The sequence below is a fragment of the Asparagus officinalis genome, chromosome 5 (genome assembly GCF_001876935.1).
Source record: "Asparagus officinalis chromosome 5, Aspof.V1, whole genome shotgun sequence".
Lineage (NCBI taxonomy): Eukaryota > Viridiplantae > Streptophyta > Magnoliopsida > Asparagales > Asparagaceae > Asparagus > Asparagus officinalis.
In genome coordinates, this window is record NC_033798.1 from 26,893,620 (window position 1) to 26,912,726 (window position 19,107).

Here is a 19,107-nt window from a genome sequence, read left to right on the forward strand (position 1 = left end):
TATATATTAAAAATATATGTATACGTATACACACACACACACATATATATATATATATGTGTATATATATTAACATTATATATATAAATATATCACATATATATGTATATATATACGTACATGTAATGATATGTGTGTTTGTGTGTGTCTGTGTGTGAATCAAACTAGTTTAACATATTGATTTTTCAATAAGCTTAATAGTTGTCCATTTTGCACATAGCTCAAATAATGATTAAAATTTTCTAAAGGGGGTCTAAGACGTTGAGTTTTTGTCACACAAATATCAAGCTATGAGGGCGTTCCGTAGGTTCCTTCTTGACCTTGATACTCTTTTATCATGCAATACAATATACTGAGCTCTAATTAGAAATTTTTGCAAACATGGTTGGTGAAGTCAACAAAGCAACTTGTTGAAAGATTGTTTCAGGTTGAGAGTTAACGGAGAATAAATCCTAGATTAGTGAGTCAAGAGGTGTTCTTGCCAGACTCTGGATGACTGTCATAAATTTATCCTTAGTGGGTAGGCATGTTTTTTTCTAAACCTAAGATAACTTGAAAGCACCTCAGCATAGTTATGAGGATAAACTGAGAAGACATTGTTGAGTAGACGTTAGCCTGGTCCCTTTAATCATGGATTTCTAAAGATCTCTATAAGTTGGCAGAACTCTAGCAGCCAGTTCATGGCAGAATGTAATTTTTGACCGAATTGAGATCTATGACTGTGAATTTCAGTTGCATTTTCCTGTTCCTTCATAGTACGTACTAAGATGAAAAAAGTCATTTTACAGAGTGATGACTGTGAATTTCAGTTGCATTTTCCTGTTCCTTCATAGTACGTACTAAGATGAAAAAAGTCATTTTACAGAGTGAAGACATGCTCTGTGTTGGTGTTGATCAACCATGATAGTGCATTAGTTCAGATTTGATGCAAAAATTGTCAAGTGTTTGTGCAATGTAAAAAGCTATTAGCAAGAAAGTAATGCAGATCAGGTTAAACTATAAGTTTCCAGCTTTCCTTGTATTTAGACCAAGAACTGATACGCAATTCCCAAAAAGAGATGAAATAGCTTCGTGTCAAATGGCATTAGGCAGCTTTTCTTAGGCTTCCCCATTGCATTGCTATATTAGTCATCAACTTTGCCTATGGCGACTATACCTAACCCATGATGATTTACAAGAAAATTTGAATGCTCTCTTAGAAATCATATTGCGTAAAATCTATCTGCGAAATAAAAACAAGTAGTCACATGAATGAGCTTTTAACCACTGCAGTTGAGAGAAGATAGAAAATTTAGCTTCTTCAAATCACAGTATTCTTTTGAATTGTGACTCTGAAAAAGTTGGTTCTTTAAAGAGGTAACCACACATAAATTTTTTCAGGAGTTCATTTATTACATTGCGATTATTTTTCCAGGTAAAAGATGAGTATCCTATCCAATTTATGTTATATTTACTTGATCCTGTACATTGCCAATATCTTCAAGGCTTCAGCATAGATCCTCATGAAAATTTGCATGTGCTACCATATAAACATGTCTCTGCATTCTGAAAGCAATGGCTACAAGGACCTATGGTACATGATATAGTTCTACTATGCTACAGATAGTTGCTGAAACAGTTGCAGAGGTTGGGGATCCAAAAGAAGCAATATGTGATGCAGTGGAAAAGTTTAATATCAATCTTCTAATATTGGGTAGCCATGGCCGGGGGGTCCTGAAAAGGTAATTATGTCAGTTATATTGTTTTATCTCCTTTTTCTGTGTCTATCGCATCCTTAATTGATAACATTGTGTAAACCTGGCAATGCTAGAAATTAAGCTACACTGATGTACAAGAACCTAGTAGTTAATATTCCGTGGTGTCTTCATATCATATGGCCAAGAATTTGCGTACCCCCTTTAATTTGCCAGAAAACTTTTACACACTGAAATGGGAGAATGGTGCAACAAATTTTGCACAGTGAACCGAGAGATTACCGCCTTAATTTCGCAAGACAAGATGGTAATAAATCTGCATTTTATCTGGCTTGCCTGATTATGGGCGTAAAGTGATCCGAACTTAAACCAATAGAGAAAGCAGAGCCCAATCAAATAAAAAATCTGTTGTTTAGTGCCCTATTAAGACCTAGACTGGACCGTGCTACAATAAAACGAGCCAGACCTCACTTGTGTGTTTCCTAATGATAGGTTCTTACCTACAATTGGTCTAAACCAAAGGACTTTATGTGGATGGCTTTTCTCAAAATTTTGAGTTAATGTTAGCAAGTCTAGCTTCCTGTTTTTTTTAGGAAGTATCTGGTGGATCCAATCCATGATGTTAAATGTGCACCAAAAAGATGTTAACTATATGATCGTGTACAAATTTCAAAGTCTAATGATCCTAGTGTTGGTATTTTTTGGGTGCGCATTTAATGTTATGAAGCTGGGGAGCATTTGATAATTTCTTCCTTCATTTTTATTTTGCATGAAAAAAATGTAAAAAGATGAGAGCTGCGGGGTTGATATGGGTGTTAGTGTTGCTTTTCTTAAGGTCAAGGAAACAAGGCCATTCAACGTAAAAGGTTATAGCCTTGAGATGAGTCATGCAAACTAGTACATCTTATATGTTGGCTTTGGTTCATTATTTATTTGAGATTCATGAGAAGTTTCACCATGCATCATTGCTTGTTTGATTATTTATTTGAGATTCTTGAGAAGTTTCACGATGCATCTTGAGAAGTTCCATTATTTATTTGATATTCTTGAGAAGATTCTTGAGAAGTCCCTGACTACTATGACATGTGCAACTTGAAATCTAATCAACAATCCGCAAGATGAAAATGCTCACAATCATGAAGAAAGAACACCAATGTTTACGGGGTTTGGTCGACCAACTTTGATTTGTATTCACAGGGCGATAATACGAGAAATTTTATGTATTAGGAAGAACTATTAAAAGAACAACTTAACTCTCGTCTCTCAAGATTTCGAAATTCTCTCCTAATATTGTAATTTTTTGCATAGATAAATACTACGAGATTCTTGCAACTTGTAATCTTTTGCACAAGTAAAGATTAGGTGACATCGCTTTTCGCACAACATTCTTAAATTAGGCTACGCCTTCTGCTAACTCTAGATTATAAGAGTATAGTCTTTCTTCTCTCATTGGTTTTTCCTTCCAGGATTATATATAGGGAAATCAAAATTCAATCTTTAGCCTAATTTCCTAAGGAGAATAGGACATAAACTCCTTATTAGGATGGGACTCAATCTTCTAATTATAATAGATATCTAATCCTATCTAACTCTCATGAAGTTATATAAAGAATCAAAGATATAATCCTAACAATATTAACTTTGTAGGGTTTAGTAATTTGCTAAATTAATTATTGCAAAGGGTTTGTTAACAAGGGCTCATGTTACTGTCATTAGTCTTGATTTCACAAGTCAGCCATGAACATAATGTATGTTAATGCTTTGAGCATATTATGAATGGATAAACCTGCCCACACTTTTAGCATATAATTTATTACTAAAATGTGTAGTTGCTTAGCAAAAATTAAGTTTTAAATATTTTTATAAAATCTTTTTCTAAGATATGTGATGTGGTGTTTGTGAATATATCGAGATTACATATAGTACAGAAAACTGTCAACTCCCACGAGGAATGTGTTGTAGGAATTAATTAAAAGTGAATCTTAAGTTGTGTGTGTGATAATTAGGAGTGATAAATGTGTGATTGTGGAAAGATAAAGAGTGTGGATGTGACAATATGTAAATAAAAATAAAATTAGATTGAGAGTGAAGAAAGAAAGATGAAGAAAATAAAGAAAAATAAAACCAAGAAACAAATAAGAGAAAAATCAAGAATAAAGAGGAAAATCAAGAAAGTAAAATATTGAGGAATCAATTAGAGATATGAGGAATTTGTAATTGAATCCACTAGCCAATTTTAATTATAAAAATTATGGATTATTCTTTTTTATCGTATTTTACTTTAGATTTATTAAGCATAGACTATCAAACCACTTAAGGAAAGTATAACATATCAAATTATCATCTAAGCAAAATTAACATTAGTGAAAAGAACAACTAGATAATAATTTTACAATTTCTCCTACCAATTAGTTTTCTAGTTAATTTTTTTTAAACATGATCATTTTAAGCGCAAGAAAGTAATTCCCAATTCATAAAAGAAATTATACTAGTTTTATGCAATTCTAAAATTCCTACAAGAATTAGTCTCACATCTTAGAAAATAAAAACAAACAAACAAAAGGGAGAGAATGAAAATAAAAACTTACTCCAAAAAGGGTTCTAGCCTCTAAGTGAGAATGAAAGGAAAAGAATGAACAAAAATAAAAACTAATTCCCAATTGGTTTTAGCCTCTTGGTGAATAGTGCAAAATAAAATAAAATCTAAACTATGCTAACAAGTAAATCTATACTACAAAATAATTGTATGAAAATAAAGACATGAAAGTAAATCTATTCTGCAAGGCATGGAAATAAATCAAATTCAAAAGGGTTCTAACCCATTGAATATCTAAAGTAAGAAAAAAATATTACAAAAAAAATAAAAAGATAAAGAGAAAATTTACATTCTAAGAGGGTTCTAACCTCTTGATGAAGTTAAATCTTCATGTTGATCTTTATCTTCATCAAAACTTTTCCATCGTCAAACAAAGAGAAGAAAAGAAAAGGATGAGGTGGTGAAAAAATTATTTTATTAATTATAACAAGATATTATAATTTTGGAAGGTCTTCTTAATTAAGAATAACCCAATACTCTAAATGGAGTTTCTACATAAGTTTTTTTTTAAACTTAAACTCCCTCACCCTCTACCCCTATTTATGGCCTAAAGCAATGAATAAGAACTATTTGATTTTGTTTGGGCAACAAGGATCAAATCTTAGTCATAAAACGAGTTTGTTACAGATAAATTGGTTGGCCAATTGGTTAACCAATCGGTTAGCCGACCAATTGGAATTAGAAAATTTTAGAAATGCAGCTAGCTCCGTCTCGTTGAGATATGCGATTTTCATATATTATATGTTAAATTTTACCTTCCGGATTGAGAGATATTGTCATTTTTTTGTGGCTAGTATCTTGAACATGATTTTCACTTGTTTTCATTTCATATTCTATCCTTGTTTCTTCGGACTGTATAGAGTGTTTGACTTGATCCTGTGCTTTAATAAAAGGTTAAAAAAATGAGGAAATTTGAGTTTTTTTAGTTTTTATTTATTAATCTACAAATTAAGATAAAACATGATTATTATTGTATTTTTATTTAAACAAAATAGATAATGAGGGTATAAAAATATAATAATAATGTGATTATCAAATACCTCTATACCTAAACTTTTGCTAGTCCTCTAGTAAAGAGAGAAATTAAAAAAAAAGAATTTTTTAACTCACTTCCGTAGGAATCGTGTTTGTATTTAGTGTATATAATAACCTTTAAACTCTTAGGTGACCCTAGAGGACGAGTTGTAGTTTCGTGAGGGCTTGTAGTGAATATAGCCATAAAATTCGATTAACTTGCCAATTTAAAGAAGTTAGTGAATAATTAATTTACTTGATATATTTAAACATTCTAATTGAAGCTAGTTTTTTCTTAAGAAAATATTTTTATGTATAGGCAAATCTCCTAGATAAATCTTTTCATTATAGTTATACAAAATCAAGTCTAACTTAGAAATTTAATTTAAAAGTTTCGAAAAAAAAACATGCTAACTCTTTGTTTTAAACAATTTTTAAATCTCTTAATTAAAATTATTTTTCAAGAACATATATATAAATATAACTATATATATATAAAGACATTATTAGTGTATCTTTTTTTTTCACTATTTATCCCTTGGTGTTTGTTGTTCAACTTCATCAGGCTTTATAAGTGACCATTTAACGAGTTTTGGGCTAATGAATCTCAGTCCAATTTGGCTTAGGTCATTAAGCATGGAAATACTCATTGAGTTTAATTACTCGGTCAATTTAGGCTTATAAGATAGAACCACCTTGAGTTTTAAGAGAGTTTTTATTGGTGCGGATTTTTCGCATTCTTCTTTCGCAAAGTTAGTTTTTTTTAATATATATATTTGTGTGTATATATATATCTTTAATAAATTGAGATCAAGACATTGAAAAATTATTTTCTTCTCTAAGCTAAGCATGCAAAAATTTTATTCCTTTAATTAAAAGTCTAAGTCAAGACTTTAGTAAAGTATACTATTTTTAAAATTAGTTCTTAAGAATTTTACTTAGAGTTATCATAAAAGGTAAACTTGAGTATAAAACTAAGAATTAGAAAATTTAAAATTTATCAAATAAATTAATTATTAATTAACTCTATTAGTTTAGCAAGTTATAATATTTTTATGTTTTTTAAAGGAAGATAAAAATGACATGGCAAAAAGGAAGAAAAATTAAGGTATAGAGAAAAAAAATGACTAGTCTCCACCCATACACCTAAATTTTATATTGCCCTCAATGTAAACTCTATAATGCACAAAGTAAAGAAGATAAGAGATTAAGCACTTACATTTATTAAATTTTATATTGTCCTCAATGTAAACTCTATAATGCACAAAGTAAAGCAGATAAGAGATGAAGCCCTTACATTTATTCAATCGATCTAGAACAATGATGAAATGATAAAAATCTGCAAATACCTTTGGTATGAAGAGGGTAGAGTCAAAATCTCTTCTTTTTTTAATTGTTTTTTTCATCTCTTTTTTTCTTTTCTTCACATCTTTTTTTTCTTCTCATTTTGTGTTTTTCTCTCTTTTTTCAAAAGATCAGGGAACTCTCAAATAAGAGAAGAATAAATTCTTTTTATTATTTTTATTATTATGAGGCAAAAAGTGAAAATGTAGAATAACAGGTTGAACATGAAAAGCTTGTATTCTACATCATATTTATCTTATTGTTGAAAATTTTACCCCGAATTTTAAAGAAGTCTAAGATGATGAACTCAAAAAGGTGCTTAAATTCTATGTATTCCGAAAGTTTTAATAAAATTTGCAGCAATTGAAGGTAGGTATTTATGGTGTTATGCATTTTGAATGTTTCAGATTTGAATTTAGATTCCTTATTGATGAAAGTTTGTATGATCATCACCGATTCTTTAAAAATTTCCTCAAACCTAGGATTCAGGGTTGTGGTATGAAAATTTAGTTGTTTATTTTATATGATCCTAAGTTCATCCTCAAACAGTTTTTCAAAATTAAGATTAAGTAAACATATATCTAACACGGCTCATTTATTCTGAAAGACCTGATCTAACCCATCTAGAATCTTTAGCTCCTCACCAAAGATTTTCTCAAAGCTCTGGTCTAACTCATTTTATTCTTCTAACTCTTCAATTGAACTTTCTTGAATGTAATTTATTTTTAGAGGTTGATTTCCTGGATTAAAAATATAGAGATTAGCACTTAAATTCTCAGATGACAGCTTCATTTGATCAGTTCTACAGTTAATGAGAGTATTAGAAGTGGTTAAGAACGGTCTTCCTAAGATGACAGATATCTGTCCTTGGAATTAGAAAGGGGCTGTGTTTTCAAAGCTACAAAATCCACTGGGAAAATAAAATCCTCAACCTTAATCAGAACATTCTCTATCTCACCCATGGGGATTTTAACATATCTATCTGCTAATTGTAAAGTGTGTCTGGTTGGTTTGAGTTCTCCTACACCTAGTTGCTGGTAGAGTGAATAAGGAAGCAAATTGACACTGGTCCCTAAGTGTAAAAGTGCCTTATCAATGAAGCTATTTTCAATAACAGATGAGATGGTAGGACAACCTGGATCCTTATGTTTTAAAGGTATGACCTTTGAGAGTATATCACTGATATTGGCAGCAAGAAAGACTTTCTTTGAAATATTTATTCTTCTCTTTTAGGTGCACAAATTTTTTAAAAATATTGCATAAGAAAGGATTTGTTCAATTATATATAGGAGAAAATGTTGACTTTAACCTGCTTGAATGTTTTTACGATATTCTCCTCCTGAGGGGAGTATTTCCTCGGTCTGAGTTTGTCTGGAAAGGGAGCAATTAGTTTATACCTATCAAAATTAGGCTCAGGTTTCGGGTTTAGACTCTTGGTCATTAGAACGGGGTGATTGCTGAATAGAGTTATCAAAAGGAGAGAGAATCTTGGATGCGTGCTAACTTGATTATCGACCTGCTTTCCTGACCGTAGTGAATGGATTGTGTTCACTTGAGCTTAGTAGGTTGAACTTGATTCTGTGTCCTTAGAGTTGGCTTCGGGTTGACTCGGAAATGTTTTTTTCTCACTCATAGTACTAGCTAGTTGATCAGGTTGGGTTTCTAACCTAGCTATGGTTTGGGTGTTGAAATTGAGAATTTGTCAGGTTGATTGCATGAATGAATTCAAAGTGTTGGATGTTTGAGTTAATCAGTCAGTGGTCTATGTAGAAGCTTTAATCATGGTCTTCAAATCCTTTTCTTAAACATTAAGACGTTTATTATTATGGTGGGGAGACTGATTTGGATATGGCAGATTTTGTTGTTAAAAATTATTTTGTGAACTAAAAAGAACTGTGTTACCCTTAGAAAATTGCTAGGTTGAAGTGAGAGTGAAGTTTTGATGTCTGGAGTAGCTTCCCTGATTTTATGTAAAATTTGGGTGATTTCTCGAACCTGAATTATTGATTGGAGAAAATGGGTCATTGACGGGACGCTGGAATGCAGCGTTTACCCGACCTAGTGGTTGATTGTTTTCTAAGAGGATATTTTTTTGAAACATGAGTTGGGGAAAGATAGTTGTGACAAGTTGAGGTAGAAACTTGATTGATTTGGGCTGGAGCTCGTTCCTTAATTTCTATGGTTTCTTGAAACATGAGTTGGGGAAAGATAGTTGTGACAAGTTGAGGTAGAAACTTGATTGATTTGGGTTGGAGCTCGTTCCTTAATTTCTATGGTTTCTAACCCGCGCAGGATTGTAGTCATCTTTGTTTTAGAGACAATGTTTGACTCTAAGGAAAGACCACTAGATTTTGGTTAGGGAACTGATGAAACTCTGTCATCATAATGTTCTCACTACATGGTTTTTCGGATAAACTCTCTAAAAATTTTCAAGCTTCATCGGTATTTTTTTTTCATGAAATCCCCTTGACACATTGATTCTAAAGAAGTTTTTGAAGAATAATTCAATTCTTCATAGATGATTTGGCATAATCGTCATTTCTTAAGAGTGTGGTGCAGACATTGGATAAGAAGATCATTAAATCTGTCAGAATACTTTTAGAATGGCTATCCCGATACTATCTTAAAGTTTTGAATGCCATTTCTAAGCTTAACCGTTTTGTGGGTAGGGAATTTTTTTTTAGAAAAACGGTGATAAATTCATCCCAAGTTGAGATAGAATTTATAGGTAAGCTATACACTCATTTCTTATCTTTGTCCTTAAGAGCAAATGGAATAACTCTAAGCTTAATCGTATCCTCAGATAGTCCTCTAATCTTAATCACAAGACAAATTTTGTTAAACTCGCAGGTAAAAATGTAAGCGTCTTCTGTTTTATTTATTTAAAATTTTGAAGGCATGTTTATGTAATGCGGTCTACACTCAAAATTAGTTCCATTGACCTCGGGAAGCTTAATGCAAGATGGGATTATATTTCTAAGTGGGTAACACATATCTTGAAGAACGGGTATATTAGCCATTTCAAAAACACGAATTAAACGATTAATGATAGCCCTAACCCAAATTTGCATACACCGTGTTCGCGGGAAAAATTTAAGAAGAAATGAGAATAAATAAATTTTTATTAATCTTCCTAACTAACTTAAGAAAAAAGTAAATACAATCTCTCAAAGTAATCTTTCTCTAACCAACTTAGAAGAAGAAATTACAATCTTTTCTTATCAGTTTCCCGATTTACAAAAGAGAAGGAATCAACGGAGATCCTTCCCTTTGTTAAAATTGGGTTCTTCTTCGTGGCTATGCGAGTTTGAATCTTGTATCCCGTTGATGATTCGAGCACTTTACTTCGTAGAACGTTGTCTATTCCTCTTGACTTGACATCAGGAAGAACTTGCAGGGCAAGTTTAGAACTCTTAATGAGTTTGAGAACTCTGTAAAAGAGTTAATTCCAGTAAGGAAGTCAATCTTTTTTACAAAAATAAGCCTCTGGTCGATCTCTAAGTTCTTCAACCGAAAACGGTTTAAAATCCAATGCCAAAGTTACAACAAAAGCTCACAAGGCTCTTAGGGCTCTTAAAACTTTCGATCCTTCTTCAGCTGTAAACACAGCTATTTATAGGGTCTAAGGGGTGTAACTAACTCCTTAAATCGCTCTATAATGGGGGTTTAATGCCCTTATTACGTGCAAAACGGTTTTGGAACCGTTTGAAACATGTTCGAAGTGGTCAAACGTGAGGTTCGCATTTAAAAACGATCTTCGCGTTCAGTATATGAAACGCGGAGGCGAGCTTCGCGTTTGAAGCTTGAAATGCCGAGGTGAGCCTCGCGTTTTGGAATAAAAATGCGGGGATGACCCTCGTATTTTAGTTTGAAGACATCGTCAATTTGTAATCTCTTTTTCAAGCCTTGCCAAGATCGTTATCTTGTAATCCTTGCAATTGACTCTTTGGAATATGAGAGTCGTCCATTTACAACTCTCGTGTGTTGTCGTGAAGGTCGTCGAATAGTAACCTTCATTGGTTGTTGTGAAAATCGTCAGATTGTAACTTTCGTCTGTTGATGTGAAAGTCATCAGATCGTAACTTTCATCATTAGTGTTGTATGGGGACCAGATATCTGCAGTAATTTTTAGACAGCCTACAGAACCCCTCCAAAGTTTTTGAAAGTTCGCAGTTGACTGGAACAAATTTTCAAAAACCTTTGGATCTTTATTTTTTTTATCTTGGTATTGTTGATTCCTAATCATAAAGGAGTTGTTCACTACATCTGTTCAAAGGCATCATTAACTTGGTTGAAGGAATTTGTCACGCAAGACCCGTACGAGGGTGAGCGTTGTATTCCTGTTTTTGAAACCTAGGGGTGGACCCTCGTGTTTTGTTGCTTTGAAACGCGGAGGTAAGCCTCGTGTTTTGTATTGAAACGCGGGGGATAAACCCAGCGTTTTATTGTTTTGATTTGAAACGCGGGGGTGACCCTCGCGTTTTAATCGAAGTCGAACCGACTTTGTAAACGTGAAGATCGCGTTTTGGGCGGGATTCTTGCCTAGAATCTCGTGCTGATTTGACAGCGTGGCTGTCCTATAAATAGACCCTAGGGTCAAATCAAGAGCCAACCGACTCTTATTTACTTCGTTTTAATTTCTTTAACAAGAGATCTCGTCTAAATCCTCTGAAGAACTTCCGTTCGTCATCAACAAAACTCAATGGCACCTAAGAAGCTCGCTTCTAAGTCCAAGAAAGTCAATGCAACGACTTCGAGTGCACCGTCGGTTGAGGCCGCCGGCGGTGTTACTGCTCAGGTGGTCGTACCGTCACCCCAAACTTTGATAAGTGGTAAGTTTTGGACTATTAAAATTTGTTTCAACAAGTTTTTTCAACAACGCGAATTTCACGTTCGAAATGACGAGTGAAGCTCATGTTTTGAGATTGAAACGCGGGGGTGGACCCTCGCGTTTTGATTTTGAAACGTGGGGGCGACCTTCGCGTTTTGAGATTAAAACGAGTGGCTGACCATCGCATTTTTGATTTTGAAACACAACCCTCCTGTTTTGATTTTGAAACGCAGGGCTGACCCATGCGTTTTGACTTGAAACGCGAGGGTGACCCTTCATGCATTTTTTGACTAAGTCTTTTTAGACCTTTTTAGTTAATCTGTTTTTTAGATACTAACTATTATCTTTTTGTTTGTAGTGCGCTATTCCAGTGAGCCTCTCACTTTCCACCATCATTTTGGCCATGAAGGGGGGTAAGGATAGCAACGTGACCTTGAGTTTTCGCCAAGAACTCCCGAATTTTCCAAAGCCAAAACAATGAGCTAATGGAAATAATCAATCGAGCGGATCCTCCGACTATTAGGGCTATCGTCACGGATGTTAAACTTGAGACGGTAGACCGCAAAAAAGTTGAAGAAGCCAGCATTCCTGTTTGGTGACCCCGTTGAGATTAATGTTGACATTATGTATGACGGGAACTACAAGATGTTGCGAGAGGTTGACGACCGTCGCCTCTTTTCTACCCAATATGGAGCGGATGCATCCGCTGTCGTATTTCTAGAGCGCCTCAATCCCAATACATATGGATTGGGATCTGGTCAAGGAACAAGATGGCATATCCATTGGAGCGCTCACATATCAAGGCGTTCGTTCGATAGGCTATGGCCGACAGCTGACGGCTCTGAAACCTGGCTTGGTTTAGAGGGAGTATCCAGTCAGCGAGGGGGCTAACCCGGCAAACGTATTCGTTAGGAAGTTCATCGCTGCAAAGGGTGAATTTCCTGCTCAGGACTTTAGATCCCCTGGGTGGGTACACTCTGTAGATGGGGGATGGTGAGCTCGAATGATAAATTTTGTTTTGGAAGAATTGAAAGAGCCACTTGCTCATTCTGGTCTCGGGGATCTTGTGTTAGCTACTCGCTACAGAATCGTGCAGAACCACTACAATATCTTCGCTATGCTGGAGCGATACAATCTGGAGACTTACACATTATTCACACTCGTTGGGGAGCTGGGCTTAGCTCTACATGAGATGTTCGAGGTCTCAGGCCTGCCATTCGGGGAACTGTCATACGAAAAGTTCGTCCCAGAGACAGAAGAACTTATAATTTTGAGAGCGGCGAGTCCCGAGATTTATGAGACTTTTTGGAAAGTGATGTGCCACTTTCACATCTGTGTGCAATTGACGGAGCTGCGAGGAGCTGGTGTCAAGCAGGTTGAAGGAGGTATATCCTGACATGGCCTTATTTGCTGGCTTTGTAATATTATGGCTGAAACAATACGTGGTGCCTACGAAGCCAATCGAATCCATCGTAGCTGAAGTGGTATATCCTGTGGTTCTCCTAGCTCATGGGAGACCGAGAAATCTCCTCTCTATGATGGTGTGCTTCCTACAGAGCGGTCTACAGGAGTTGGTCTCGGACTTCGTTTAGGTCAAGGAGATAGGCCCTGACGGGAAGAAGATCCTAAAAACTCCCAACCCACGCGTACCGATGCCATACACCTATTTGGTGTCATGGTTTGTTTTACACTGCCCCTCGCTGATGACGACATCCTCTCCATGTGGCGGAGCGTTTGTTCCTTTTGTTCGGCGGCTTGAGGCGGCTAAGTGGGAGGGCTGGTACATGGTTTTGGTTCGGCAAATCTTATCAAGAGACCTCAACTACTATGTTTTTCATTGCCTTCCCGACTTTGAGGGTGGCGAGTACGGCGAGACATATCAGGATGCAAGGGGCCCTAATGGCTTTACGAATCTGAATGAGGACGTCTTCCGCTGGCTTCTCAACATTCGACCGAGCTACCTTATCTTTCGGCAGGGCAGGAAGTACTTCATCGAGCCTTGTTAGCCTTATCGATTTACCCGATAATTTGAATACAACCAGCTATACATTGGAAATCCCTATCCACGACTCGCACTCATTGGCAATTTATATGAAGGAGCAAGGGCTTGGTACTATTCAGTAGTTGGTTGTACCGGAACTGTATTCAGATTGCCCCTATAAGGCGCCTAACTCTTGCACTGCCTTAGGCTTCTGCAATTAGTGCCACGCCGCCTCTCAAATCCCTGAGTATAAAATGTACACATCTTGTCTGAAAGAAATCAGAAAGATGTATGAATCTAAAAGAGGCTCTAAGATGACTCCTCTAAAATGAGTTGATGAGTATTTATTTTGCGAACAAGCGTCGGTTTGGGATGAAGGGGCAGAAGCCAAAGAGGAAGCTTAAGAAGAAGGAGCCAGAACGACCGAAACCCGAGAGGAGAGGGTAGCAGGGAAGCGAGCTCTTACTGAGGATGAAGTGCGCCGTTTGGACAGGCGGGTTCGCAGAAAGTTAGTTGCGTCCCTGACTTTCAAAGCTTAACAGGCCCAACAAAGAGCTAAATTGATGCAGGACGCTTTCAAGTCCGCCCCTATGGTGCATATTAAAGAAAAGGAGGAGGAGGAGTTTGTTGCGGGGATTTTCCATCAAAGAAGACTCTGTTCTACCGGCCCAGCTTTAAAACGCGCAGCTTCTTCTTATCATCCGCCAGAAGAAGAGGGTGGGGATGGAATCTCTTGATACAATAGCTCCGGGCTAGGCTTCAGGCTCCATTCTCCCAACCACAGAGGCGATACAGGAAGAAGTCGTGCCTGGATCTGCTCAAGCTAAAGAAGTTAGGCCCCTTTGCAGGCGAGCCTAAGGTAACTGGGCTGGACGAGCTTGAAGGAAGTCAATCTCCTTCGTCTTCTGCACTGATGCCGACGATGGGAGGTATAAGGCCGAGTCCGACAACGGGGTTAGCTCCTAAATCAATTATTGTCATACCGTCGCCTCAATCTTCTGCGGCACAGGATGATGAGAGGACCTCATAGGGGACTTTTTCTTCCTTGGATGATGACGTTGGTATTAATGAACCACCAGCGGTCACATCCGACAAATCGTCCTCTTATACCATTATTTCTCCTGCAAGTAAGCGTTGCTCAATCTGAAATTTAATGAATTTTTCTTCCATGTTCTAATGATTTTCATATGCAGGATCCTCGGCACCGACAGCTACAGAAATCGGAGCAACAACTCCTCCTCCGCCAGTGAGGCCACCTCCACTTGTAATTTCTCTGAAAACTGTGCAGGATGTAGGTGCTTCAAGCTCAGCTCAAGCGAGATCACCAAGTCCTGTGACGCCGGGGGTCTTAGGGCCATCTCCTACTGCTTCATTGAGCCTGGTGGTCATTTCTGATTTGCTAAACGGGTTCATTGAACAGCTGGAAGGTGCGATGAAGCAGAACATCAACATCGTTAGCACTGGTCACAACACTTTTGAAGCTTTTAGACCTTTTTTGATGAACTACCTGAACAACATCAGGTGTTTGGGTGACACCTAATGCATCGAGCGTTGTACAAAGAGTATCTCTCGCTTAGAGGCGGATCTGAAAGCTCTGGAAGACCTTGGACGTGTGGATCTTGAACCTGAAACTGAACAAGCTTTCGTTAAGCTACAAGCTAAAATAACTCATAAGCAAGAAACCATTCAGAAGAGTCTAGCTGAAAAAGAAGCAGACATCGCCTCTCTGCAGGAGCAACATGATCAAGTTTAGTCAGAGTTGGTTGCTTCTGCAATGCGGGCTTCTCATGACTTTATTGATCAGATGAGAGAGGCCATCGCTCAAATGCAAGAGGCTTTGTCCCAGAGAGAAGTCCAATTTGCCCGAGAAGAAGCTGTGTGAAGGGACTTACTCTCCGAGGTGCAGAAGTGTTTGCACAACACTGTAAGGAGGTGCAAGCCCTTGATGAACTCAAGGAGGTGGCTTCTGCGGTGCCAAGTGAAGATGAGCTACGGCGACGGTACGAGCTACTCATGAAAAGATCTCAGACGTTGAGTCCCGGCTCACATCTATCAAGCCGATGGGCCCGCAAACTTAACCATGTATCGTTCTTTTGACAAGAACAAAACAACAATTTTATATCACTTCTTTGTATTTTGAATAAAAAGTGATAATATTTTGGTTTTCCATTGTTTCTTTTCTGTGTTATGCTTTAACTTAAAACAATGAAAATGATTGAGGATGCCAGAGGTGTAATATTAACTTAGCAGAACTTCTCTTAAAGTAAGATTCAGAAATTTTCTTTAGTATCACTAGGATAATTCCAGAAAATTTTAATCCACTGAGTTTTTTTATGAACACTTGCTATTCTGTTGAAAAAGAATTAACAGGTTCACCGAGGTTTGACCGTTAGAGGTGTAATGTTAATATAACAGTAATTTGTAGACCTATCATCCTATTGGGGAGGATTGATAAATTGATTTTATCATAAGAGGTATAATGTTAACATGATGAGATTTTTGAGGACTTATCTCTCTATTGGAGATAGTCGATAAGTTGATTTTATCATTAGTGGTGTAATGTTAATATGATGAGATTTTTTAAGGACTTATCGCTCTATTGAAGAGAGTCGATAAGTTGATTTTATCGTCAAAGATGTAATGTTAACATGATGAGATTTTTGAGGACTTATCGCTCTATTGAAGAGAGTCGATAAGTTGATTGTTAGAGGTGTATTGTTAACATGACAATGAAAAGATATTTGGTAGAATGGTAATATTAACGTGCCAAAAGAGATGACCGACAGAGGTGTAATGTTAACCAATCGGTTGAATCAAACTGATAGAGGTGTAATGTTAACGTATTAGGTTTGAAAGATTAGTACTGTTCGGAGGTAGGAAGTTAACCGACAGTACTGGAGAGTTTTGACAGAGGTGTAATATTAACATGTCAAAAAGGAGGGACTAACAGAGGTGTAATGTTAACATATTGGTTGAATCAAACTGATAGAGGTGTAATGTTAACGTATCAGGTTTGAGGACTTATTGCTCTATTGAAGAGAGTCGGTAATTTGATTGTCAAGTGTGTTTTGTTAACGTGACAATGTGGTGTTGCGATTTAAGCAACTTTATACATTCATCATTTCGCTAGGGAAGTTTAATAAGTTGATTTAGTTCAAAAGGCTTGCTGTATTAAGAATGAGACAAGCTGAATTCGAACTCTGTGGGGGTGTTAATCGTCAGAAATGTAATGTTAACTCGACGATATTTTGTGAATTTTGTAGTTGGTAGAGGTGTTTTTTTGAACATGACAACTCAAAAGATTTGTTACTCATAATTCAATGAATTCAAAGTAACCAACCCCCAGTCTTGAGCGAGTTTAATTTTTCTTTTCAGACTTAGTAGGGAGGAAAAAAGGGTCTCATGAGCCTATCGCCTTTCTGATTAATGAGACGGTAAGCTTCGTTCGAGTAAACTGACTCTACCACTAAGGGTTCTTCCCATTTAGGATTAAATTTCTTGTCTTATATTCATGACCACGAGTCGTCTGACTGCTAAGACAAGATCACCTTTCTTGAAGATCCTTTCTTTGACCTTTTTGTTGTAGGCTTTTGAAATCCGAGCTTGATATAACTCGATCTGTTGTTGGTCTTGAAGTTGCTTATCATCTAACGCTTCCAGTTCTTGAAGGAGTAGTCGATATTGTTCTTCATCAGTCATCTCGGTTGCAAGAGCAATTCTTAGAGATGCGATCTGAATTTTTAATGGTAATACAGCTTCACACCCGTATGTATACCAAAGAGAAAGGAATAACTTTTTTGGGGGTTCTCATCGTTGTGCGATAAGCCCATAGACATTCGCCAAGTTTTTCGTCCCAACGAACTTTTTAAGAAGCTTCACAATGATTTTTTTGAAGGCTTCTGCAAGGCCATTAGGTGGTGGGTAATATGCCGTTGATACGACACTTTGGATTCTGAACTTACACAGAATCTCTGCAAACCGTGGCTGACGAATTGAGTTCCATTGTCCTTGACTATTTGTCTTGGTATGTCGAAGTGATAGATGACGTGATGTTTGATGAATTTGATCACGTTTGAAGTCTTGACTTCTTTCAAAGGAATTGTTTCTGCCCACTTGGAGAAGTAATCGGTTACTGCCAAGATAAAACGATATACTTTGGATGTTGGCGGAGAGATGGGTCCAACGATATCTATTTCTCACATCTCGAATGGTCAAGATGGAGATGTTGGATGCAGATTCCCTGATGCTTGATAGATGAAGTCACCATGGATCTGACATTCATGACATCGTTTAGCATGATCAATAGCGTCTACAAATATTTTTGGCCAATAATAGCCAAGCCTTTGGAGTTCCCCTAATTTAGTTCTGGGTTGATAAGCTCCACACATTCCGTCATGAGCTTCTTTGAGAGCTTCTTGCGTTTTTTTTCTCGAAAGGTAGCGAAACAAAACTCCATCATGTGGTTTTCAATATAAAGTTTGAGAAACCGCATTATAGTAGAATCGAAGGGCTTTCCGTTTGACGGCCACCGCTTCTTTGGGATCATCGGGTAATATGCCGTATAAGACATAATCGATGAATGAGAATCTCCAGTCCCTCAGTTCGAGATTGATAGAAGTCCCTCAGTTCGAGATTGATAGAAGTTTCACAGACAATCTCCGTTGTTATCTCATCTGAATAATCTTCTAAAGAGAAATTAGGGTGATCCAAGTCACGACCCGTAATGAATATTTTAATTTTTAGGAAGTGTTATCTTTTATGTACGTTATTTTTCAAACTTTTTATTTGGAAAATTTAAATTTTCTAAAAAAAATTATTTTTAAGAAAATATTAGTTTTTTGAGATCTATTAAAAACTTTCTTTCTAGGTTTTTATTATTTTTATTTGGGATAAGAAAATGTTATAGGTCTGAAGAGTATAGGCTATTTTGTCCGTACGTAATATGTTGAAAGCATTAAACACGTCATGAATTTGATTCATGACTTCTTTATTATACTAATTAATAACTCTTAGGGCACTTGTTAACAAAACCTTTATACCAATACTATATTGAATAAGCAGTACTGTATTCGATGCATTAATTATTTCCTACTTAAATGAATGTGCCGTGGAGGGTATTGTTGTTCATAATTTATCAGATCTTATTTGATGAAACAGGGCTTTCTTGGGGAGCGTGAGCAATTATTGTGTTCATAATGCGAAGTGTCCTGTCCTTGTTGTGAAGAAGTCTGAGTGAATATTTCAGTATTTAATGTTGTGATTGAGAAAATAAAATTGTGGAGATGTAATGTTATATGTTGGATATTGTACAATTCGATGGTTGTAACTTGGGGAACGTGACAATGTACAAATAGCAATAAAGGGTGTAAACTATGACAGAAGCTTATTTGCATTTTAAGTGCATAAATTATGAGGACATCTTTGTAATATCTATTGTTTGAGTAATATCAAACTTTTATTTTGTACTAATGTTTGTTTGTTTGAGATGATTACAGGTGTATGTTGGATTTTATTACCGTGATTAATTCAAAGAGATTAACATGAGAGCGGAAGCTATACCTTAATTCGTGATGATATGCACGGATCTGAAACTTGGGTTTTGGATCTTCTAAACTTGAGGGTTCTCTCTTGAGAATTCTTTTTAGAT

The 19,107-nt window shown here is 36.3% G+C and overlaps 1 protein-coding gene across 2 annotated transcripts in view; it reads left to right on the top strand.

Moving 5' to 3' along the window:
• LOC109843323 (universal stress protein A-like protein) overlaps window positions 1-18,887 on the top strand; it is a 26,508-nt gene extending 7,621 nt beyond the window's left edge. The window contains exons 3-4 of one of the 2 annotated variants that reach the window (XM_020412259.1): window positions 1,603-1,721; window positions 18,599-18,691. In XM_020412259.1, the coding sequence (XP_020267848.1) occupies window positions 1,603-1,721; window positions 18,599-18,656 (177 nt within the window). In that variant the 3' untranslated portion in view covers window positions 18,657-18,691. Of the gene's footprint in view, window positions 1-1,602; window positions 1,722-18,598 lie in introns of both variants that reach the window. The other variant, XM_020412258.1, reaches the window with a different exon arrangement.